The following is a 25578-nucleotide window of genomic DNA, read 5'->3' as shown; positions in this document are numbered from 1 at the left end:
GTTTTGTGGCTCCCGCTGCTGGATTTCCTGGTGTTTATTGGGTCTTTCCTCTCCTCAAAGGGTCAAACTAGACATGCAGGTTTTTAAAGAGCTGGGTCCTGGTTCCCCAGACCAAGCTCGGGTTCTGTGCAGCCCACAGCAGCTGTGGGGAATGGCTGTTTGTTAAAAAGTAAAGGAGAGCCAAAACAACCTCAGAACGGCACCAGGCGGGCGGGGGGAAGGCTCCTGCTTCTCTCCTTAAGCTGTTTTCCAAAACAGTGTAGGGGTGTGTGGGTCTGTTTTTGCGGCTCCATGTGGAGAATTCTGTGTACATAGAACAGTAAAAACAGGGAAATATCCTCCATGCTGTTTTGACATGGGAAAATGGCTGGGGAGGGCAGTAGCCCTTCCTCCCCCTGCAATGGTGTTCTGAGGCCTTTTGGGCTCTCCTTTATTTTTTAACGGCCATTCCCCACAGCTGCCGTGGGGCTGCAGGGAACCTGAGTTGGCTCAGGGACACGTGGTCCCAACTCTTTAAAAACCTGCATGTCTAGTTGTGTGCTCCTTTCCTTATAGCAAACAGCCAGTCTTGGCTTTCTTCCACTTCATTGGAGCAGAAGGCGCTTCAGAAAAACCCACTAGGTGTTGTTAGAGAATGCTTAGGTTGCATGAAGCTGGTCTGGAACTCGCACTTTGCTTAGTGGAGAAATTCACATTTTAGGAACATTGAACACCTTGGAATGGCAACAGCGTATAAATTTAATCAATAAGGAAGAGGCTGTTTGTTTAATCTGGGTTTGGCTTCAGCCCAGGGGTTTGCAGGGAGAAATGCTGCTAGCCTGGGGGCGGGGGTGGGGGGTAGGGGAAATGGAGAGCTCCACCCGTTGTCCATTTGCTGTAAAACATCGGCTTGACAGACAGAAAATTAGCATGTGCAAATACACAAAGAATCATGGGATGCAAACCACCACCTCTCCCCAGAGTGGAGGAATAGACTTCCAACCTGTGTACCTTAGAGAACCATACGGCTGCAGCGATCAAGTGAGTAGCCCACAATGGGATAACGTGTGCAAGATCTTAGCTGTGAGATGTGAGATAGAAAAAAAGATCTTGAGGTTGTAGTAGAAAGCTTGATGAAAATGCCAACCCAGGATGTTGCAGCAGTGAAAAAAGGCAAAGTCCATGGAAGAAATTGTTAGGAAAGAGACTGAGAATAAAATGGCCAATATTAGAATGCCCTTGTATAAAGTTATGATGCAATCTCATTTGGAAGGTTCTGCTCGCCCTATCTGAAAAAAGGGTATTGAAGATCTGAGGAAAGTACAAAGGAGGACAACCAAGACGATTTGGAGCCCCTTTCCTCTGAGGAAAAGCTGGAGAGTCTGGGCATTTTCAGTCTAGAAAAAAGATGGCTAAAGAGAGACATGATACAGGTTTATAAAACTACGCATGGGGTTGAAAAAGTGGATAGAGATGATCACCCACCTCACCTCCTGGGCTATTTGCACTGGAAGCTATAGTTGGCTGTGGCCAGCATACAAAAATGAAGTTTGGAGCCTCAAAATTGGCCACTGGCTTTAGCATGACTGTCAGAGTTGCTGTGACACCCATGAAAGGAATCAGAACATCCTGGTGCTCATATAATCCCCACCTCCTGCCATTTTTTGAATTGGGGGCTATGGTTGTCTGCGGCAGGCATAACTGATGAGGAAATAAAGCTGGGAGGCTCATAATTGGCCACCCGCTTCAGGATAAGGGTGGGAGTTGCCGTTTCAAAAATCAAGGTCATCAGGCCATCCTGGCATTCAGCTCTACAACACTCCTAGGCTATTTGCAGTGGAAACAAAGGTTTACTCGTGAGAAGCCAGGGAAATGTTAACACCACAGACAAGGAATGTGGAAAATATTCCTACTGTGAAAAAGCATAGGGTGTTTAACCACTTCCCTGACCGCTCAGAGCCTGTGTGGGGTGGTGGTTAGATTGTCAGACTGGGATCAAGGAGATCCAGGTACAAATCACCACTCTGCCATGGAAGGTTGCTGGTTGCCTTTGGCTTAATCACACACACTCAGCCAGGCCTACCTCACAAGGTTGTTGTGTGGATAAATTGGAGAGGGGGGACAATGTAAGCTACTTTGTGTCTCCGTTGGGGAGAAAGGCAGCACAGGGAGGTAGGGTGGAAAATATCCCCAGCATGGTTTAGTTGGTGGATAGTAAAGAGTCCAGTAGCTCCTTTAAGACTTTAAGTTGGGAATTATTACATAGTTGCATTCAATTGTTATAGCAGGTATAACTCCATAGTAATTGAGTTACTACCAAGTTTTTTATAAGCAAGAAAAAAGCACTCCTTCACTCTTGATTGCTGGAACTGAAGCTTTTCTTGACAGGAGTTACCAGAATTCCTGTGACATCGTGAATTTCAGGTTCTGCTGTGTGCTGAGCGTGTTTCCATTCAGTCCCTTATTTCCCAGAAGATACACTCTGTCCCAGCTGAAAGTTATATAGGTTATCTTTTTGTGGAGCTCTGTGCGCCCTTGAATTTGACTCTCCCTGTGTAACTTCTGCCACTGTGTTTTTCTACACACTACGTTAAAGAAAAGAAGGGAAGCGCTTACAAATATACTCCGGCAACAAAGATCATGGACATTGCAGTTTAAGCAGAAAAGAGCAAAAGTCCATTAGCACGTATAAGAGTAACAAAATTTGTGGTAGGCTATGAGATTTCGTGAGTCACTACTCACTTCTTCAGGGGTCTGATAGCCTTTCCTATCCAAGAAGTGAGCTGAAGAAGTGAGCTCTGTGAAGAAGTGAGAGTTCATATTGTACCACAAATTTTGCTACTCTTATTTTGCTACTACTGGACACTCGCTCTTTTCTACTGCTACAAACAGGGCTACCCATCTTGATGCATCTCCAGTGCAGTTTAAGGCTTTCGCTTCTGCACCATACAAGCCATAAAAATATTTTGTAGCCTCACATAGACTTGCCTGGTTCTTGCTAATGGTGGGAAATCTCCTGGAGAGGGTAGGCTTTGCCCGTGGACTCCTGGTGATCAGCAGCAGAAGGCAGGCTGCCCAGAGATTGCGTGCCATTGATTTACTTCCTCATTTCAGGGCCAAAACAAACAGACACCTGAAGTGTGGAGGACACGTATCAGTTTCCTGAAAGGTTCACGGGAAGTGTTGTGAGAAAGAACCTCTGCCTGGGAGATGAAGGAGAGAATCCCTCTTCTCCCTGGCAGAGGTTCTTTCTCTAGGCATCTCATCTAGTCCGCTCGGCTCTATCTCACTACTGCTGGCTCCTCTTGCTCCGCTAAAAGCACTCTGCAGCCGGTGGGAGCCGCAAGTGCGGGAAGTGATAAGAGGGGGCCGATTGCGCTGGCGGCAGTCAGAAGGACCTGGCAGCGGTGATAGGCTTCTTGTCCTTCTCGCTGCTGCCAGCATGCTTGGCTCACTCTGGCTGCCGAGTGCATTTAGGGGAGCAAGGGGAGTGCGTTGGTGGGGTCCCAGAAGCAAATAATTAAGCATGTGAACATTCCACTACTTTGGGCGTGCCTTTTCCAAGTAGCCACTCGCTCCTCTCTCTATGGTGCGGCCACACAAGGCAAAACTTCAGATAATGACCCAAATGGACAGTGATGGTTCCTACAGGAGGAGGCAGTTCTTGTGATGTTTTACTTCAGGGGTCAGCATCAAAAAATCTCTCATAACATCATCATCATAATCATCATCATAACACTTCCCAAAACCAAATGCAAATTCTTCTTGTCTCTGTTACAGAAAGGTCACACGAAGATCTCAGCATCCATTTGCAGTAGGCAGGTATTTCCACGCCTTCTTGGCTCTTCTTGTCGGCCCTTTCTAGTTTCTTGAGGGGATACATTCCCTGCCCAGAGCTGTCCTAAGGTGGTAGGTGAACATCTCCATCTGAAGGACTTCTGTCCCATCCTCAACTGCACTTGGATAGTCAACCAAGATGAACAAGATTCTAATCGTGGCATTTTCTGCTCTGCTGTGCCTGGCCATAGGTGAGTTGTTTGAGGGAAACGGGATAATGTTCAGAAAAGTCTCTTCCCAGAGAGGGGGAAGGTTGATGGATGTTCGAAGATGTCATAGATGAGGAAAAAGTCTGTCCCTTGGCAGGATTTATTGATGTACCTATAGATGTTTAATACACATGGAAAGAGGCCTGTGTTGGAGTGCTGATTTCCCTATAGCCTCCTATGGCATAGGAATGCCTGTCTTAATTTCGATCCTCAGGGGACACAAAATTAAGAAACATTATTTCCATGCTGTCACTTATCATTGTACTGTAGTGTTTCAAGCAGGTTGATCCAAAGTGATATTGATATAATGATATCACACCTTATCCTACTCCAGCTCTCTAACCACTCCACCATACTTCTGCTCTAATAATACCTCTTTTTCTCTCACAGTACAATGTCTGAAATGCAACACATGCAGCAGTTATATGAATGGGAAGTGTAAGGAGGGTGAAGGTGTATGCGAGACTCACTTTTCTAATATGTCTTGCTCAACTGTGATATTTAAAGGTAAGAATCGAACCTCCTTTCCCCACACACATAATAGTTCAATAACCTGTAAGTGCTCTTGGTTTTGATAATCAAAGGCCATCCTTGTGTTATTAGCAAGATAATGCACTGCAGCAGCCAAGGGCAAACCCCCCCATATTTCTGTGCAACCCCATATTCTGACTCCGAATCTTGGAACGCTCCCCCTTGCCAAGGATTTACTGATGCCCAAGTGCAGTGCGCCACGCCCCTTTTCCATAGCAGTGAGGTTTTTGGGTCAAGGAGAGTGGCATCCTCCAACAATTTCCTGCCGTTTCATGAGAGGCACTCTAACCTTACTCGACTGATATTGTAACCAGATAATTTTGACACCTAAGGCAACTGACTCATTAGGGTCTGGCAAAGTCTGCTACCCCCATGAACATCAGCGCAGAATAAATAAGTATTCTATTCCATTTTAAGGCTGCAGACGCACTCTTTGTGCTTTGCTGTCGTGCCTTCAAACCTCTGATTGTCTCACAAACACACACTCCCTCCCCCATCAAATAGTCAGTCCAATGAAGAGCTCTCGAAAGCTCAAACGCTGGTACACAGCATTGATAATACAGTGGTGGGCCCTAGTAAGAGGTACTCTATTACCTTCATTTTTGGAATTTCTTTACAGATCACCAAGGTGACTGATGTCAGACTGAGTGTGAATAGGTGTGTTGATAGCTCAGCCTAGTTCAGTATTCTTTGCAAGGCTCCTAGGACCCAGCAGGCACCAGAGGGTGTGCCAGAAATGGACCAGTGGACCCTCTGCCCACCACTCTCTTAGACACTTTTCTCATCCCAGAACCCACAATGTCAAAAGCATATTTGTTCTCTCGATCTAATGCTTCATATACCTTCCCTTTCCAAAAGATATGGAAAATTTTTTGTATATTCACATTTCTGTTTTCTTCCATTACAGAAAGCAAGGAGATGATATTTGACTGTGGGCTCACACTGTACTGTGACACATTCAATTCAAAGACAAACCTCGTGCCCTTCTACTTCACATGCTGTGATACAGATTTCTGTAACGTTGTGCCACCTTTGGAACCTGACGGTGAAACCTCCACGGCGCCAAGCCTACCAGAGAATCCTTAAGGCCTGGTCCTCACCCACCACCCTACCAAAATCCTCAATAACTCATTTGTATTTCATTTTTTGGCATCTTGGTCTTATAAAGTGCTGGGTGGTGTAAGCAGAAATAAACCTGCACCTTTGGCCTGATTTCTCTTGAATGCTTCCAGCAAAAAGTTCCTTGGTGGGGCAGTTTGGATGGGACACTCAGAACAGCACCAGGGAGTAGGAAAAGGATAGCAAGGGTGAGAGGTGGCTGTTCAACGGAACAGAGTTCCTCCACGGGGCCCAAGGGTCAGGGCCAGGTTGTATACTCTGTACAGGCAGGGGCAGAAGCAGAGGTGTGGGAGCTGAATGTCAAGAGGTAGGTTGTTGTGAGAAGAGAGGGCCTGGAAGAATGGTTGTGATCAGGCCTGAAAAATGGCATTTTTTTCTCCACTTATGTAGCACTTTCGCTGCTGAAGCAAAGGTCTGATCCTCACTCCTTCCTCAGTGGAGATCTCTTATAAGCATAGACAGCTTCAAGAGGGGATTGGATAAACATATGGAGCAGAGGTCCTTCAGTGGCTATTAGCCAAAAGGTAAAGATGGAACTCTCTGTCTAAGGCAGTGATGCTCTGTATTCTTGGTGTTTGGGGGGCCAGTCAGTGGGAGGGCTTCTAACGTCCCTTCCCCACTGGCAGACCTCCTGAGGACACCCAGTTTTTGGGCACTGTGTAACACAGAGTGTTGGACTGGATGAGCCATTGGCCTGATCCAACATGGCTTCTCTTATGCTTTTATGTTCTTATGAAGCATACGCACACCCAGAATACCTTGGGATGGCAATTTAAGTAAATCAGCAAGAGTCACCCTGAAAGTAAAGAAACAGAGCTTAAGGCACAAGACACTTTCAACAATAGAGTCTGGCGAAAATACAACTCACTGAATCTCAATGAGAAAGGGGGCTACAAATAATGTAAGAGATATTTCACACACAGTTTAAAGCGCCTTTTTTTAGCAACCGCAGTGGCATCGGCTTGGCGCTGATCCTTTCACACTTCCCAGCAGTTTCGATTTGGCCTCTTGTGATTCTGCCTGGAAGCCTCTGTTCAGTTTCGGCCTTTCGGGGCATCACAGTGCACGTCAGCTTTTTTTTTTTTAACTTTGAGCATGCGTGGTAATGACCCTGCCTTACGTCTTAGGACAGACAAGCCTCCTCCCATGGTGCTCCTTCAACCCCCCCTCCCCCCTTACTTTTCCCGGGGTAAGGCAGGACTTGCCTCCCCAGCGGTTTTGCATGGTGTGGGGGGGGAGCACACTTATACCTGCCTCTGGCTCTGCTGAGACGCGTTGAGCCGGGGCTTGGCGTGCTTTCTGAGGGGCTGGAAATTCTCTCGTGTGGGGACTGCACGTGCACACTCCAGAGAGGAGAGGCTGCAGCAGCTCTTGAGCCCGGAACAATTTGGCTGAGCTTAGCAAGTTGGCTGCGTGAAGTTGAGAGCCTCTGTGTGTGTGTGTGTGTGTGTGTGTGTGTGTACGCCTCTCTCTCTTTCCCTTTCCCTCACACCAGTAATGTAACTTTAACATCCCCGCCACCCAATCCTCTGCCCCCACCTCACGCTCTCTCGCTGGCTTGAAAGGGTGGAGAGGGGACATGAAAGAAAAGCCCCGCCACTCTGACTGACAGCGTTTTGAGAGACGCTCTTGAGGGAGGGAGAGAAAAGAAAATTGATCCAGGCTGAGGAGAAGGGGAGGAAAACAACCCGGCTTAAAGAGTAAACAGGCAGCGCTCGCATGAAACGCGCTGGGGCACAGAGAGAGCACATAAAGTGGAGAAAGGGGAATGAAGTTAAAACAACCCCCCCCCCATCCCTTGCAGGTCCCACCCAAAGGAAAAGAGTCGTAAGAGAGATCTGCAGCCAAAAAAATGGCGGAAAAGAGGAGTTCAGAGAGCTATTATGTGGGTGTGGTTAATTTCACAAAATCCAATCAGCAACCAAGGAAAAGAAGAGGAAGGGGGGAGTGCCGCAAAACGTTCACATTGGCATTAATCGCATCTGCCCCGACTGGGCAGCTGATTAAAAATTAACATCGGGCTATATCAGCAGGGAGAAAAATCGAAGTAATGGGGTAAAAGAGCGGCATTGCGTCCTATGACCTGCTTGCAAATGTGAAAGCCCTGAAAACATGGGATGCGGAACAGGTACAGACACGCTTTAAAACCCGAGTGCGAAAAGTCTCTAAGTAAAATAAAGCTTGGCCCTCAGAGACAGGTCAGTCAAAGGAACAAATTCAAGGTCTTGCCAGAGGAGCTTGGATTAGTGCCGCATTCCCCAACCCAGTGCCAGACACGTGTTTCAGAAAGTGGGCAGTAAGGTGGCTTGGCAAATTCCTGGAGATTTGGGGGGTATTTGGGAAGGGTGGTGTTTGGGGGATGGAGGTAGCCCAGCAGGGCTGTGATGTTCCAGATTTCATCCTCTGAAGCTGATGTTACCTACAAGGGAACTGACTTCTGTAGTTGGGAGATCCGCTGTAATTCCAGAAGAACTCAAGACCTCACCTATTGCTTTACTCATGAGAAGCCAAGAAAATGCTGGCACCACAGCCAAGGAATGTGGAAAATATTCCTACTGTGAAAAAGGAGAGGGTGTTTAACCACTTCCCTGACCTCTCAAAGCCTGTGTGGGGTGGTGGTTAGATTGTCAGTCTAGGATCAAGGAGATCCAGGTACAAATCACCACGCTTCCATGGAAAGTTGCTGGTTGCCTTTGGCTTAATCAGCCATATGCTCTGGGGACTCTATATGGCGGTCCTTTTCTACACTGGAGTGCCTTTCCCTCATCCTTAGCTCAAGATCTTTGGTATCCCCACAAAATATTTACATGAGGATTTCTTCTTCTACCTTTTTCTCCTTCACTCCTGATTGCTGGAACTGAAGCTTTTCTTGACAGAATTCCTGTGACATCATGAATTTCAGGTTCTGCTGTGTGCTGAGGGTGTTTCCGTTCAGTCCCTAATTTCCCAGAAGATATACTCTGTCACAGCTGAAAGTTATATAGGTTATCTTTTTTGGAGCTTGTGTGCCCTTGAATTTGACTCTCCTTGTGTAACTTCCACCGCTATGTTACACATTAGGTTGAAGAAAGAAGGAAAGATGGAATGTACACACTAGGTTGAAGATAGGAAAGGCTATCAGACCCCTAAAGAAGTGAGCTGTGGCTCACAAAAGCTCATAACCTACCACAAATTTTGTTAGTCTTATAGGTACTACTGGACTCTTGCTCTTTTCTACTGCTACAGACAGACTAACACGGCTGCCTATTTTGTTCCATCTCCAGTGCAGTTTAAGGCTTTCACTTCTGCACCATACAATCCATAAAGATATTTTGTAGCCTCACATAGACTTCCCTGGTTCTTGCTGATGGCGGGCAATCTCCTGGTGACTGTAGCCTTTGCCTGTCGATTCCTGGTGATCAGCAGGAGAAGGCAGGCTGCCCAGAGATTGCATGCCATTGGCAGGAACCTGGCAAGGACCCCAGGAAAATAGGACGGAATGACCAGATTTCCCCTTAGCTGATTACACCACTTCTCTTGTGACCTGGAAGCAATGGTGTTGGTCTGCAGCCAATTTTTAAGACTTATTTCTTTAGACTGATTTCCTCATTTCAGAGCCAAAACAAACGAGATACCTGAAGCATAGAGGACATGGATCAGTTCCCTGCAAGGTTCCATGGGAAGTGTAGTGAGAAAGAACCTCTGCCAGGGAGACGAGGGAGAGAATCCCTCTTCTCCCTGGCAGAGGTTCTTTCTCTAGGCATCTCGTCTCGTCCACTTGGCTCTAATCTCACCACTGCCGGCTCCCTTTGATCCCCTGAAAGCGCTCTGCAGCCACAGGGAGGCGAGAGTGTGGGAGGTGATAAGAGGGAGCCGATTGTTCTGGCGGCGGTCAGCAGGAGCTGACAGCAGTTATAGACTCCTTGACCCTATCGCCAGGTGTTTGGTTCCCTCTGGCTGCCAAGTGCATTTAGGGGAGCAAGGGGAGCGCTCTAGTGGGCTCCCAAAAGCAAATAATTAAGCATGTGAACATTCCACTACTTTGGGGGTGCCTTTTCCAAGTAGCCACTCTCTCCTCTTTCTATGGTGCCGCCACACAAGGCAAAACTTCAGATAATGGCCCAAATGGACAGTGATGGCTCCTACAAGAGGAGGCAGTTCTTGTGATGTTTTACGTCAGGGGTCAGCATCAAAAACTCTCTCATCATCGTCATCGTCATCGTCGTCGTCATCATCATCATAACAATTCCCAAAACCAAATGCAAATTCTTCTTGGGTCTGTTACAAAAAGGTCACATGAAGATCTCAGCATCCATTTCCAGTAGGCAGGTATTTCCACGCCTTCTTGGCTCTTGTTGTCAGCTCTTTCTAGTTTCTTGAGGGGATAAATTCCCTGCCCAGAGCTGTCCGAAGGTGGTAGGTGAACATCTCATCTGAAGGAGATTCTCTGCCTGTCTTCTGTCCCATCCTCAGCTGCACTGGGACAGTCAACCGAGATGAACAGGATTCTAAAGGTGGCATTTTCTGCTCTGCTCTGCCTGGCCATAGGTGAGTCGTTTGAGGGAAACGGGATAATTGGCAGAAAAGTATCTTCCCAGAGAGGGGGAAGGTTCATAGATGTCAGGGGATGTCATAGATGACAGGTGTTGACAGAGATAGTGGCAGATATAGATTGATGAGATTTAGGTCTCTTTGATAAGGATGAATATCAGAGAGTGACACAACAGGAGTTACCACTGGTCTTTGTTTGATGATTCAGTAAGTAAAGGAAGCAGAGAAGAGGGGACATAAAAGTTACACTTATATCCCAAGAAGCAGATATGTGCATATAAAAGGTAAGACATGCATCCATTCATGCATTTAGGACCTTGGGGAGATCAACCTACCTGATGTGAAGCTTAAAAGTGGGGTGGGAGGAGGAAGTCTGTCCCTTGGTAGGACTTTTTTTGATGTGCCTGCAGCTGTTTAGTACACGAGGAAAGAGGTCTGTGGTGGAGTGCTGATTTCCCTATAGCCTCCTATGGCACAGGAATGCCTGTCTTAATTTCTATCCTCAGGGGACACAAAATTAAGAAACATTATTTCCGTGCTGTCACTTATCATTGTACTGTTGTAGCGTTTCAAGCAGGTTGATCCAAAGTGATATTAATATAATGATATCACACCTTATCCTACTCCAGCTCTCTAACCACTCCACCATACTTCTGCTCTAATAATACCTCTTTTTCTCTCACAGGACAATGTCTGAAGTGCAACACATGCAGCAGTTATATGAATGGCAAGTGTAAGGAGGGTGAAGGTGTATGCGAGACCCGCTTTTCTAATATGTCTTGCTCAATTATGATATATAAAGGTAAGAATCTAACCTCCCCACCCCACACATGCAATAGCACAATAACCTGCAAGTGCTCTTGGTTTTGATAATCAAAGGCCATCCTTGTGTTATTAGCAAGATAATGCACTGCAGCCGCCAAGGGCAACCCCCCCCATATTTCTGTGCAACTCCATATTCTGACTCCGAATCTTGGAACGCTCCCCCTTGCCAAGGATTTACTGATGCCCAAGTGCAGTGCTCCACGCCCCCTTTCCATAGCAGTGAGGTTTTTGGGTCAATGACAGTGGCATCCTCCTACCGTTTCATGAGGGACACTCTAACCTTACTCGACTGATATTGTAACCAGATAATTTTGACGCCTAAGGCAATTGACTCATTAGGGTCTGGCAAAGTCTGCTACCCCCATGAACACCAGCGCAGAATAGAGAAATAAGTATTGACATGTTGCTTGTGGTGAGTTGATCTAGGGAGCCAAAAAATTCCTAAGTAGATGCTGTAGTATCCTTTTCTCTCTGTGTGTCTCTCCTCCCTGTCACCTAGATCTCTTTGTGCTGCCAAGATCTGATTTGCCCATCTGTGACTCCCTTGGGAGCCCTCAGCTTCTAGCCAAGTTTTGGGGTGGGGGGAAAGCTAGAGCTGACTGTCCCATGTGCTTGGGCTCACACACAGAGTAACTCTGGGGCTTCCGAGTCGCACGTTCCCTCTCCTTTCCCAGCTGATAGGAACTGTTGTCACCTCCTAAGGTTTTTGGAAATCAAATGCCTTTCAAAAGTGGATAGAGGGATGCAGCAATATTCTGAGTCTCGTGGAGTTGCTCCTCTCCTCCCCACTATAACATGAATTCTGAGTGGGTTGACAGAAATCTTGTGTTGAATTCGAGTGATCCTATGATGTCCTTGCTTGTTACTAAGCAAGAATGCATACTGACAGTTGATTTTAATGAGATGCTAAAGACCACAGACCCAACAGAGAAACAAAAGAAGATCTGCCCTGGATTCGACCAGTAGGTCTCCATCCACTAGGTAATATTACCTGGTTTGGCTTAATGTAACATTGTACCACATTTACTCAAAAGGAAGAGGACCTTGAATATAAGATGCCCGCCCCGCCCCCCGAAATGTTATACCCCAAACAATATTTTATTACTGGAAATACTTGTAACTTGTATATGAACATAAGATGATCCCTCGTTCTCCTCTGTCTCTTTCCCTCTATTATCTTGTGGCCTCCATCACACTCTCTCAATGGATTTTCTATATTTTAAATCGATAGTTACTGTATTGCTGTAATTTATTTATTCATTTATGTCATTTATAGTCCGCCTTTCCCACTGAGACTCAAGGCGGATTACATAGTGTGAGATTAGTACAATCAGTATCAGGAACATTTCCATACAGCATTAAAGACATTGCCACAAAAATGTCATAGGATTTTACAAAGACGTAGCATTAGTAAGGATCCAATACAGAGTTGAAGAATTGATGAAACAGAACTTAATCAATTCTAGGACTGACATTAGATAAACATGAAGTACAGGTAGTATAAGAGTACATATTTGAGCAACAGATAATATCCAAGGCAACATAGTGGTGAAGTTTATGGTTCCCCAACTCATTAGCAAAGCATTTGAGACCCCTCCCTATAATAATTCCCTCAGATCTGAGTAAAAAGCCTTTTTGAATAATTTGGTTTGGCATCATTTGCGGAAAGCCAGGAGAGTGGGGGCTCTCCTGACCTCCTCAGGCAGACTGTTCCATAGGGTGGGGGGCCACCACAAAGAAAGCCCATGTGCAGGCTGCTGTTGATTTTGCCCGTGTGCAGGCCGGCACCTGCAAGAGACCCTGTTCAGATGAGCAAAGCTGCTGTGGAGGGACGTAAAGAGTTAGACAATTTCGTAGGTATGCTGGGCCAAGGCCACGAAGAGCTTTGTATGTAATAACCAATACCTTGAATTGAGCACGGTAACGGATAGGTAGCAAATGAAGTGACTGTAGGATGGGAGTGACGTTCATGCTCCTGCTCGCTCCTGATAACAGTTGAACCACAGCATTTTGCACCAATTGGAGCCTCCTAGTTAACTTAGATGGGAGACCAATGTATAGTGCATTATAAAAGTCAAGTTTTGATGTTACCATAGCATGGATCCAGGTGGCCAGGTCGGCCGTGTCGAGGTAAGAAACCATCTTCCAGGCTAGAGTGAGATAGTAATAGTGATATCGCTAGTACTGATGTTTTTAAAAAGCTGTTACAAAGCCCTCTGGCCGTGAAGGGAAATGGCAGGCTCAGGTACATATGGGTGTGCATATGTTTGTATGTGAATGGAATGGACCGTATGGAATCTCCATGGCCAGAGTAAATCCCTCTCCATTTGCAGCGGCAAGGAGTACACAACCAAGAACTGTTTCCATGTGAAAGCAGCCTCAGTGCTTGGAGGGATTGCTGTTCAGCTGCACCCTTTTATATTCAAACAGCAACAGTATCATTTTCCCTCTCTCCTTTCCCCTCAGCAATCCCAGGAAACTCCATTTGCACCTTGACCAATGCATCCCATTAAGTGCAAAATATCCTCTAGCTTACCACTCTGACCCCTGTGGCCCAGAGTGGTAAGCGGCAGTACTGCAACCCAAGCTCTGCTCACGACGACCTGAGTTCGATCCTGGCAGAGGTCGGTAAAATGAGTACCCAGTTTCCTGGGGGTAAAGTGTAGATGACTGGGGAAGGCAATGGCAAACCACCCTGTAAAAGTCTGCCAAGAAAATGTTGCGATGTGATGTCCCCCCATGGGTCAGTAATGACTCCGTGCTTGCACAGGGGACTAACTTTACCCTTTTTAACCTACCCTCTATTCCATTTTAAGGTTGCAGATGAACTCTTTTTGCTTTGTAATTGTGCCCTCACACCATTGATTGTTTCACAAAAACACACCTCCCTCCATCCAATATTCAGCCTACCGAAGAGCTCTAGAAAACTCCAATATTTATACATAGCATAGTTAATATCGCAGCATTCTATTACCTTTATTTTTGGAATTGCGGTATTCTCTTACTTTTATTTTTGGAATTTCTTTACAAATCACCGTGGTTTTAATCTGTGATGTCAGACTGACCATGAATAGGTGTCTTCATAGCTCAGACGAAAGCCAACATAGACCAGTATTCTTTGCAGGGGTCCTAGGACCCAGCAGACACCAGGGGGTCTGCCAGAAATGGACCAGTGGACCCTCTGCCCAGGACTCTGTTAGACGCTTTTCTCGTCTCACAACCCACAATGTCAAAAGTATTTCTCCTCTCTTGATCTAATGCTCCATATAAGTTCCCTTTAAAAAAATACAGAAAAAATTCTATATTTTCAGTGTCAGTGGGTGACACTGAGAGATCCCTGTCCTTTGGTGCTACACCTCTGAAGATGCCAGTCATAGCTGCTGGCGAAACGTCAGGAACTACAATGCCAAGACCACGGCTATACAGCCCGGAAAATCCACAACAACCATCTATATATTCACATTTCTGTTTTCTTCCATTACAGAAAACAAGGAGATGATATTTGACTGTGGGCTCACACTGTACTGTGACACATTCCATTGAAAGACAAATCTCGTGCCCTTCTACTTCACATGCTGTGGTACAGATTTCTGTAACGTTGTGCCACCATTGGGACCTGACGGTGAAACCTCCACGGCGCCAAGCCTACCAGAGAATCCTTAAGGCCTGGTCCTCACCCACCACCCTACCAAAATCCTTAATAACTCATTTGTATTCCATTTTTTGGCATCTCGGTCTTATAAAGCACTGGGTGGTGTAAGCAGAAATAAACCTGCACCTTTGGCCTGATTTCTCTTGAATGCTTCCAGCAAAAAGTTCCTTGGTGGGGCAGTTTGGATGGGACACTCAGAAGAGCACCAGGGAGTAGGAAAAGGATAGCAAGGGTGAGAGCTGGCTGTTCAACGGAACAGAGTTCCTCCACGGGGCCCAAGGGTCAGGGCCAGGTTGAATACTCTGTACAGGCAGGGGCAGAAGCTGAGGTGTGGGAGCTGAATGTCAAGAGGTAGGTTGTTGTGAGAAGAGAGGGCCTGGAAGAATGGTTGTGATCAGGCCTGAAAAATGGCATTTTTTTCTCCACTTATGTAGCACTTTCGCTGCTGAAGCAAAGGTCTGATCCTCACTCCTCCCTCAGTAGAAGCATACACACACTGAATACCTGGGAACGGCAGAGGGCTGTCATTTAAATAAGTCAGCAAGAGTCACCCTGAAAGTAAAGAAACAGAGCTTAAGGCACAGGACATTTTCTACAGTAAGATCTGACGAAAAAACAACTCATTGATTCTCAGTAAGAAAGGGGGCTACAAATAATGTAAATAAAATAAAATTTCGCCTTCAGAGCAGTCAAAGGAACAAATTCAAGGTCTTGCCAGAGGGGCAGGATTAGTGCCACATTCCACAACCCAGTGCCAGTCATGTATTTCGGAAAGCAGGCAGTAAGGTGGACAACTCTGGCGTGGAAATTCCTGGAGATTTGGGGGAGGGGAGGTATTTGGGAAGGGTGGACTTTGGGGGGATGGAGGTAGCCCAGCAGGGCTGTGATGTTCCAGAGTTCATCCTCTAAAGCAGATGTTACCTACAAGGGAACTGACTTCTGTAGTTGGGAGATCAGCTGTAATTCCAGGAGAACTCAAGACTAGAGATGGGCATGAACCGCATTACGAACTTCAAATACCCACGAAATTGGCGATTGCGTGATCGCGATCTGGCGGTTCATGATTGTCCTCGTCCAACGAACCAGCTTTCGGAAAAGGCTTGGTTTTCCGCGTTCGGCCGCGGTTCGGGAAGCCAGACATTCAGGCACCAGCAATCAATTCCCTTGGAAACTGAGCCGGGGGAATGCCTGAACTCTGTCTGCACTCCTTCTGTCGCCCTGGAAACCCGAATGGAAGCCCAGCTTACCTTGATCGGCAGGTCTTCCTTCCAACCATGGAGCTACAAAGCGGTTACAGGTTGGGAGAAGACACCCAGGGGAGGGAGGGGGAAGGGGGTGTTCTGTAGCCATGGGCACTCCAATCTCATCCCTGCAAACCCTGATAGGCAGCTCTGATGGCCAAACACAGACCTCCTGCTTTGCTCAATGGGACCTGTGCTTATAAATAGCCATGGGCTCCCAGTCTGGGTTTCACTTTCAGCGAGCAGTGGAGTGTGACAAAGCTGTTGCTTGCTACTTGCTAGCCTTTGGGGAGAGAGACAGAGAGAGTTTAATTGGAGCTTGGATCCCTATTGCAATCTTGACCAAACGTGGGTAATGGCTGGTGGAGAGCTTGTTAAACACTCCCCGGGAATATGGGCTCTCTAATTCCAACGGGGGCCGTTCTGACACCCACGAACCACGAACCTCTAACCGGTTCAGCAACGGGTTAGGTTCGTTGCGGTTCGTGACCTCGGGATCGTCGTCGGCACTGAACCACGAACCGCAGAGTCATTAAATTTTTTTGGTTCGTGCCCATGTCTACTCAAGACCTCACCTGTTGTCTACATTGCATGCTAGTAATAAATGGTTCTGTTCTAGTTAATAATATGCTCACCTCAATGCTACTAATATGGCAATACTTTTGCTCAGATTTGGCTCACACCGTCATCGTCCTGAAGTTAGTGGCCCTTTTGCAAACTACTAACTTCTGGTTCTGACGAGTCATGCCTGCCACAGACAACCTTCGCTAACGTGGCAAATAACATTGGGAGCTTCTGGAGATAACCTGGATCGGGATGTTCAATTCCCTTTATTCTGACACTGCAACTCCAATAATCATCCTGAGGCTGGCAACTAAATTTGAAAAGCCTAGATTTATTTTCTGATGAGTTATGCCTTCCCCGGACAACCATCACTTCGGGTTCTGGAGTTTGCCTTGCTCAGGATGTTCCAGCTCCATGTTTGGCACTGCATCCTGATACTGCCTGCCAACACTGGATGTTCTGATTTTATTCACTTTGGGTACTGCAACTCTCATGCTCTTACTGAAACTGGGGGCAAATTCTGAAACAAATCCACCAATAAAGTTGAAACTTTAGGGCTCAGTCCAGTCCTTATTCAAACACAGCTCTATCGCCTGCTTTCCATGCATTGTGGAGTACAAATTGAATCTCTCTTGGGATGGGCTCTGCATGGTTGTTCGAGGAGCTGCCTTGTATCCTGTTATGCCCTTCGTACGAAACAGTGCCATTTGATATTAGTCTAATGCAGATGCCACCTTTTATTTCTAGGCTGGAACAAAATGGGTTTCAATACGGGAGTACCCGTGAGGTGAGCATCCCAGAGGCATCAGATTGGCTATGCAGAGTTGGGTTGATCAGGGGGACAAGGAGCTGTGTATGATTCCTTAACCAATAAATTGCTCAACCCTCTTTTGTTGGATGGTGAAAGCCCATTTGTTGATAAGATTGCCAGGTGCCCAGTTTTGAGCTGGAAAACCCAGTATTTTCCCATTCTGTCTAGTAAATAATATCACAGCCAAGCTCCAAGCATGTGCTGTTGCTTTCCTCTGCAGCTCGATAAAGCAGCAATATGTTTGTCCACTTGCTCTCCATTCCAGCCCGCAAGGTTTGGAAAGATCTGAATCCATCACTAAGTCACCAAGCAGGATTCCAGAGAAATTAGCTGGAAAGGGAGAGACTTTCACAGACCACATGCCCTTCCAGTGGATGCACCGCATGAAGGAACATAATCCAAGGATATTACGCTGGTACCACTCCCTACTCCCGTACCAGTTCTTGATCAAGTACCACCGTGGGGCCAGCCACCTTGATGCAGACATAATGTCCTGGTTGTTTGAAGCCGACCCTGACGCATTCGCAGAAAGGCCAAGGGGGGAGGTGTGTCCAGGTTCCAAGGCTCAGCCCCTGGACTCACGAGAAAAAGGAGGCGGGAGACAGCCAGGAGCAAGCTGTTCATCCACCCCTGCAGGCTCCATGGAGGTGGAGGAACAGAATGAGGCTGCCACTGTGAAAAGCCGAGGGGCGGCGGAAGGGGGCAATGCCACAGTTGGCCCTGCTTCCTTGGAGACAGCCCTGCAGTGGGCACATGTCAGAAAAGCAGCCTCCGGCTCCGGTGGCTTGCCCCTCCCAATAGCCAGAGGAAGGGAAGAGATGTCTAAGTCACAGCAGGTCAGGCGGGGCAGGTGGAATCTAGCCAGACCTACCCTCCAATGGGACAATAAGAGTGCAAATGGGATGAGAGAGGGCAGCCAACCCCAGGAGGAGGCCCCGGAGCTTAGGCAGTGCCCATGAAGCCCAAGGGAATGGGCTGCTGAGAGGATAGGGCAAGGATGGGAGGTTATGGTGGGTGTCCCGTGCCAAAGTCCCCATAAAAAGGCAAGAGAAGAAGGTGGGATGGGAAGTTGAGGACAAAAGAACGAGAGGAGGAGAGTAAGTAGTCAAGAGAGTGAGAGTGTAAGAGAGAGCGGAGGTGGAAGAGGGAGAGAAGGAAGCTCAGAGTAGCGAGGAACTGCCCATGGGCATGTCCCCTTTGCTCGGAGCGGTGGGGAACTGCCCATTTAAACAGCAGGTGTGGCTTGGTTGGCCGTCAGGGAGCTCCTGGCCAGCCAGCCGAGCTCCACTATTTAAATAATCAGCTGCTTGTTGGGGATATCCCAGACAAGCAGATGATCTGCCAGTTTAAATGCCCCTTACGTGCCGTTTTGTAGTGGCAGGGAAACAGCCATTTAAACCTCCCCCAGTTTGGATCAGCTGCTTGTCAGGGATCTACCTGAGAAGCAGCTGATCTGCTAGTTTAAATGCCCCTTTCCATGTCACTTTGCAGAGGCAAGGAAAGGGGCATTGGGTTTTAACATGAACCGGAGACCAATTCGTGGAAGTTCAGAAGTTCGTTGAAAAAACAAGCTTCCACGAACTGGTGGTTTTCGAAGTACGAACCAGCCTGGTTCGTGCTGAATTTTGATTCTTATCAGGATTCGTGCCCACATCTAGTTCTGAGGCCTTTTGGGCTGTCCTTTATTTTTTAACGGCCATTCCCCACAGCTGCCGTGTGCCTGCAGGGAACTTGAGTTGGCTCAGAGCGGAACTACAAGTGACAAAAGGCACAGATTGGACACTTGTCAGCTTCCCTCAAGTTTTGATGGGAAATGTAGGCATCCTAGACTTGCAGCTTGGCTCTCCGACTGCTGTCCATTGCCCAATGGACTTTTCAACTGTCACTTGTCCAACATTCTGCCAAGCTGCCTACATTTCCCATCAAAACTTGAGGGAAGCTGACAAGTGTCCAACCTGTGCCTTTTGTCATTTGTGGTTCCGCTCTCAGGGGAACTTGGACCCAACTCTTTAAAAACCTGCATGTCTAGTTGTGTGCTCCATTCCTTATAGCAAACAGCCACTCCTGGCTTTCTTCCACTTCATTTGAGCAGAAGGTACTTCAGAAAAATCCACTAGGTGTCGTTTGAGAATGTTTAGGTTGCATGAAGCTGGTCTGGAACTCTCACTTTGCTTAGTGAAGAATTACAAATTCCAGGGACACATTGAACACCTTAGAATGGCAACAGGGTATATGTTTCATCAGTAAGGATATCGATATGAATATACAGACATTTTTCCTGTATCTTTTTGAAAGGGAAGGAATATGAAGCATAAGATCGAGAGAGCAAAAATGCTTTTGACATTGTGGGTTCTGGGAAGTTTGGAGCCTCAAAATTGGCCACTGGCTTTAGCATGACTGTCAGAGTTGCTGTATTACCCATGAAAGAAATCGGAACATCCTGGTGCTCATATAATCCCCACCTCCTGCCATTTTTTGAATTGGGGGCTATGGTTGTCTGCGGCAGGCATAACTGATGATAAAAAAAAGCTGGGAGGCTCAAAATTGGCCACCCGCTTCAGGATAAGGGTGGGAGTTGCCGTTTCAAAAATCAAGGTCATCAGGCCATCCTGGCATTCAGCTCTACAACACTCCTAGGCTATTTGCAGTGGAAACAAAGGTTTACTCATGAGAAGCCAGGAAAATGTTAACACCACAGACAAGGAATGTGGAAAATATTCCTACTGTGAAAAAGCATAGGGTGTTTAACCACTTCCCTGACCGCTCAGAGCCTGTGTGGGGTGGTGGTTAGATTGTCAGACTGGGATCAAGGAGATCCAGGTACAAATCACCACTCTGCCATGGAAGGTTGCTGGTTGCCTTTGGCTTAATCACACACACTCAGCCAGGCCTACCTCACAAGGTTGTTGTGTGGATAAATTGGAGAGGAGGGGAACAATGTAAGCTATTTTGTGTCTCCATTGGGGAGAAAGGCAGCACAGGGACGTAGGGTGGAAAATATCCCCAGCATGGTTTAGTTGGTGGATAGTGAAGACTCCAGTAGCTCCGTTAAGACTTTAAGTTGGGAATTATTACATAGTTGCATTCAATTGTTATAGCACGTATAACTCCATAGTAATTGAGTTACTACCAAGTTTTTTATAAGCAAGAAAAAAGCACTCCTTCACTCTTGATTGCTGGAACTGGAGCTTTTCTTGACAGGAGTTACCAGAATTCCTGTGACATCACGAATTTCAGGTTCTGCTGTGTGCTGAGGGTGTTTCCATTCAGTCCCTAATTTCCCAGAAGATACACTCTGTCCCAGCTGAAAGTTATATCGGTTATCTTTTTGTGGAGCTCTGTGCGCCCTTGAATTTGACTCTCCCTGTGTAACTTCTGCCACTGTGTTTTTCTACACACTACGTTAAAGAAAAGAAGGGAAGCGCTTACAAATATACTCAGGCAACAAAGATCATGGACAGTGCAGTTTAAGCAGAAAAGAGCAAAAGTCCATTAGCACGTATAAGAGTAACAAAATTTGTGAGATTTCGTGAGTCACTATGAGATTTCGTGAGTCACTACTCACTTCTTCAGGGGTCTGATAGCCTTTCCTATCCAAGAAGTGAGCTGAAGAAGTGAGCTCTGTGAAGAAGTGAGAGTTCATACTGTACCACAAATTTTGCTACTCTTATACGTACTACTGGACACTCGCTCTTTTCTACTGCTACACACAGACAAACACGGCTACCCATCTTGATGCATCTCCAGTGCAGTTTAAGGCTTTCGCTTCTGCACCATACAAGCCATAAAAATATTTTGTAGCCTCACATAGACTTGCCTGGTTCTTGCTAATGGTGGGAAATCTCCTGGAGAGGGTAGGCTTTGCCCGTGGACTCCTGGTGATCAGCAGCAGAAGGCTGGCTGCCCAGAGATTGCATGCCATTGGCAGGAACCTGGCAAGGACCCCAGGAAAATGGGCCTGAATGACCAGAGTTCCCTGGCAGATTGCATCACTTCTCTTGTGACCTGGAAGCAATGGTATTGCTCTGTGGCCAATTCTTTAGACTTATTTCTTTAGATTTACTTCCTCATTTCAGGGCCAAAACAAACAAGACACCTGAAGTGTTGAGGACACGTATCAGTTTCCTGAAAGGTTCACGGGAAGTGTTGTGAGAAAGAACCTCTGCCTGGGAGATGAAGGAGAGAATCCCTCTTCTCCCTGGCAGAGGTTCTTTCTCTAGGCATCTTGTCTAGTCTGCTCGGCTCTATCTCACTACTGCTGGCTCCTCTTGCTCCGCTAAAAGCACTCTGCAGCCAGAGGGAGCCGCAAGTGCGGGAGGTGATAAGAGGGGGCCGATTGCGCTGGCGGCAGTCAGAAGGACCTGGCAGCGGCGATAGGCTTCTTGTCCTTCTCGCTGCTGCCAGCATGCTTGGCTCACTCTGGCTGCTGAGTGCATTTAGAGGAGCAAGGGGAGTGCGTTGGTGGGGTCCCAGAAGCAAATAATTAAGCATGTGAACATTCCACTACTTTGGGGGTGCCTTTTCCAAGTAGCCACTCGCTCCTCTCTCTATGGTGCGGCCACACAAGGCAAAACTTCAGATAATGACCCAAATGGACAGTGATGGTTCCTACAGGAGGAGGCAGTTCTTGTGATGTTTTACTTCAGGGGTCAGCATCAAAAAATCTCTCATAACATCATCATCATAATCATCATCATAACACTTCCCAAAACCAAATGCAAATTCTTCTTGTCTCTGTTACAGAAAGGTCACACAAAGATCTCAGCATCCATTTGCAGTAGGCAGGTATTTCCACGCCTTCTTGGCTCTTCTTGTCGGCCCTTTCTAGTTTCTTGAGGGGATACATTCCCTGCCCAGAGCTGTCCTAAGGTGGTAGGTGAACATCTCCATCTGAAGGACTTCTGTCCCATCCTCAACTGCACTTGGACAGTCAACCAAGATTAACAAGATTCTAATCGTGGCATTTTCTGCTCTGCTCTGCCTGGCCATAGGTGAGTTGTTTGAGGGAAACGGGATAATGTTCAGAAAAGTCTCTGAATGGACTGAATATTACTTGTGATCTGACGTCTTACCTGTGAGGACTATCTTGGGACTCTGTTCCTTTAAACAATTTCAAGAGACATATGAGCACAATTAAGTAATGACTTTTTAAGGAGTAGATAGGATTTGATACTCTGCATACGCCAGTGAGCGAGCCGTAAGTGAGATAGAAGCACTATTTGAATCATATAATGTGAGTATGCATTTGCAGAACCAATGTATGAAGGACTACTGTATGTTAGTTTCATTTATATTGATTTGTACCTTTTATATATCTTTCACAGTTGTAACTGCTCTGAAGAAGGGGATACCGGAAATGGGACCTCTTGCTGGCTGACCCGTTCAGTTACAATTAAGAAACTGTTTAATGTGTGTTGAAATATTGCTTGGAGCAACATGTATGTGCCTTATATATATTGAAACCTGTACCTATCTATGTGGAGGCTTTTTTTAGCCCTATTTGAAGTGATTGTGTTTCTGCAAAAAACATAGGGGTTTGGCTTGAAAATCTTTTCCCCTCCCCGTGTTATTTTCCTTTGAAATACGACACATGCCCTAATACGGCTGTTCTATTTGAATTGTTTGGATTATATTTATGATTCAATGCTGTACGAGTAAATTTTGTAATTTTGCATATAAGAGTGCTGAATATTGCTTTAAGTTGTATTAGTTAGTTGGTGACAGTTATATTTGTTGTTTTCCAAGATTCTAATCGTGGCATTTTCTGCTCTGCTCTGCCTGGCCATAGGTGAGTCGTTTGAGGGAAACAGGAGAATGTGCAGAAAAATCTCTTCCCATAGAGGGGGAAAGTTGGTGGATGTTAGAAGATGTCATAGATGAGGAAAAAGTCTGTCCCTTAGCAGGATTTATTGATGTACCTATAGATGTTTAATACACATGGAAAGAGGTCTGTGATGGAGCGCTGATTTCCCTATAGCCTCCTATGGCACAGGAATGCCTGTCTTAATTTCTATCCTCAGGGGACACAAAATTAAGAAACATTATTTCCATGCTGTCACTTATCATTGTACTGTAGTGTTTCAAGCAGGTTGATCCAAAGTGATATTGATATAATGCTATCACACCTTATCCTACTCCAGCTCTCTAACCACTGCACCATACTTCTGCTCTAATAATACCTCTTTTTCTCTCACAGTACAATGTCTGAAATGCAAGACATGCAGCAGTTATACGAATGGCAAGTATAAGGAGGGTGAAGGTGTATGCGAGACCCACTTTTCTAATATGTCTTGCTCAATTATGATATATAAAGGTAAGAATCTAACCTCCCCACCCCACACACGCAATAGCACAATAACCTGCAAGTGCTCTTGGTTTTGATAATCAAAGGCCATCCTTGTGTTATTAGGAAGATAATGCACTGCAGTAGCCAAGGGCTACTGCAGGAATTCTGGTAACTCCTGTCAAGAAAAGCTTCAAAAATTCCCATATCTCTGTGCAATCCCGTATTCTGACTCCGAATCTTGACTCCAGCAATCAGGAGTGAAGGAGAAAAAGGTAGAAGAAGAAATCCTCATGTAAATATTTTGTGAGGATACCAAAGAACTTGAGCTAAGGATGAGGGAAAGGCACTCCAGTGTAGAAAAGGACCGCCATATAGAGTCCCCAGAGCATATGGCTGATTAAGCCAAAGGCAACCAGCAACTTCCCATGGCAGCGTGGTGATTTGTACCTGGATCTCCTTGATCCTAGTCTGACAATCTAACCACCACCCCACACAGGCTTTGAGAGGTCAGGGAAGTGGTTAAACACCCTCTCCTTTTTCACAGTAGGAATATTTTCCACATTCCTTGGCTGTGGTGCCAGCATTTTCTTGGCTTCTCATGAGTAAAGCAATAGGTGAGGTCTTGAGTTCTCCTGGAATTACAGCGGATCTCCCAACTACAGAAGTCAGTTCCCTTGTAGGTAACATCAGCTTCAGAGGATGAAATCTGGAACATCACAGCCCTGCTGGGCTACCTCCATCCCCCAAACACCACCCTTCCCAAATACCCCCCAAATCTCCAGGAATTTGCCAAGCCACCTTACTGCCCACTTTCTGAAACACGTGTCTGGCACTGGGTTGGGGAATGCGGCACTAATCCAGGCTCCTCTGGCAAGACCTTGAATTTGTTCCTTTGACTGACCTGTCTCTGAGGGCCAAGCTTTATTTTACTTATGTTATTTGTAGCCCCCTTTCTCATTGAGATTCAGTGAGTTGTATTTTCGCCAGACTCTATTGTTGAAAGTGTCTTGTACCTTAAACTCTGTTTCTTTACTTTCAGGGTGACTCTTGCTGATTTACTTAAATTACAGCCCATTGCCATTCCAAGGTATTCTGGGAGTGCGTATGCTTCATAAGAACCTAAAAGCATAAGAGAAGCCATGTTGGATCAGGCCAATGGCCCATCCAGTCCAACACTCTGTGTCACACAGTGCCCAAAAACTGGGTGTCCTCAGGAGATCTGCCAGTGGGGAAGGGACATTAGAAGCCCTCCCACTGACTGGCCCCCCAAACACCAAGAATACAGAGCATCACTGCCTTAGACAGAGAGTTCCATCTTTACCTTTTGGCTAATAGCCACTGAAGGACCTCTGCTCCATATGTTTATCCAATCCCCTCTTGAAGCTGTCTATGCTTATAAGAGATTTCCACTGAGGAAGGAGTGAGGATCAGACCTTTGCTTCAGCAGCGAAAGTGCTACATAAGTGGAGAAAAAAATACCATTTTTCAGGCCTGATCACAACCATTCTTCCGGGCCCTCTCTTCTCACAACAACCTACCTCTTGACATTCAGCTCCCACACCTCAGCTTCTGCCCCTGCCTATACAGAGTATACAACCTGGCCCTGACCCTTGGGCCCCGTGGAGGAACTCTGTTCCGTTGAACAGCCAGCTCTCACCCTTGCTATCCTTTTCCTACTCCCTGGTGCTCTTCTGAGTGTCCCATCCAAACTGCCCCACCAAGGAACTTTTTGCTGGAAGCATTCAAGAAAAATCAGGCCAAAGGTGCAGGTTTATTTCTGCTTACACCACCCAGCGCTTTATAAGACCAAGATGCCAAAAAATGGAATACAAATGAGTTATTAAGGATTTTGGTAGGGTGGTGGGTGAGGACCAGGCCTTAAGGATTCTCTGGTAGGCTTGGCGCTGTGGAGGTTTCACCGTCAGGTCCCAAAGGTGGCACATTACAGAAATCTGTATCACAGCATGTGAAGTAGAAGGGCACGGCGTTTGTCT

At 46.4% G+C, this 25578-nt stretch overlaps 1 protein-coding gene across 2 annotated transcripts in view; it reads left to right on the top strand.

The window, feature by feature from the left end:
• Window positions 1-935: 935 nt before the first annotated feature.
• LOC129327034 (sperm acrosomal protein FSA-ACR.1-like) overlaps window positions 936-25578 on the top strand; it is a 44398-nt gene continuing 19755 nt past the window's right edge. Inside the window, exons 1-4 of one of the 2 annotated variants that reach the window (XM_054975428.1) lie at window positions 936-1020; window positions 3760-4007; window positions 4416-4532; window positions 5464-5768. In XM_054975428.1, coding sequence (XP_054831403.1) covers window positions 3956-4007; window positions 4416-4532; window positions 5464-5642 — 348 coding nt within the window. In that variant the 5' untranslated portion in view covers window positions 936-1020; window positions 3760-3955 and the 3' untranslated portion in view covers window positions 5643-5768. Of the gene's footprint in view, window positions 1021-3759; window positions 4008-4415; window positions 4533-5463; window positions 5769-25578 lie in introns of those variants that run through there. The other variant, XM_054975429.1, reaches the window with a different exon arrangement.

This window comes from Eublepharis macularius, chromosome 4 (assembly GCF_028583425.1).
Source record: "Eublepharis macularius isolate TG4126 chromosome 4, MPM_Emac_v1.0, whole genome shotgun sequence".
Classification (NCBI taxonomy): Eukaryota; Metazoa; Chordata; class Lepidosauria; order Squamata; family Eublepharidae; genus Eublepharis; species Eublepharis macularius.
The sequence above is the reverse complement of the archived record's forward strand: the minus strand, read 5'-3'. Positions and strand labels throughout refer to the sequence as shown.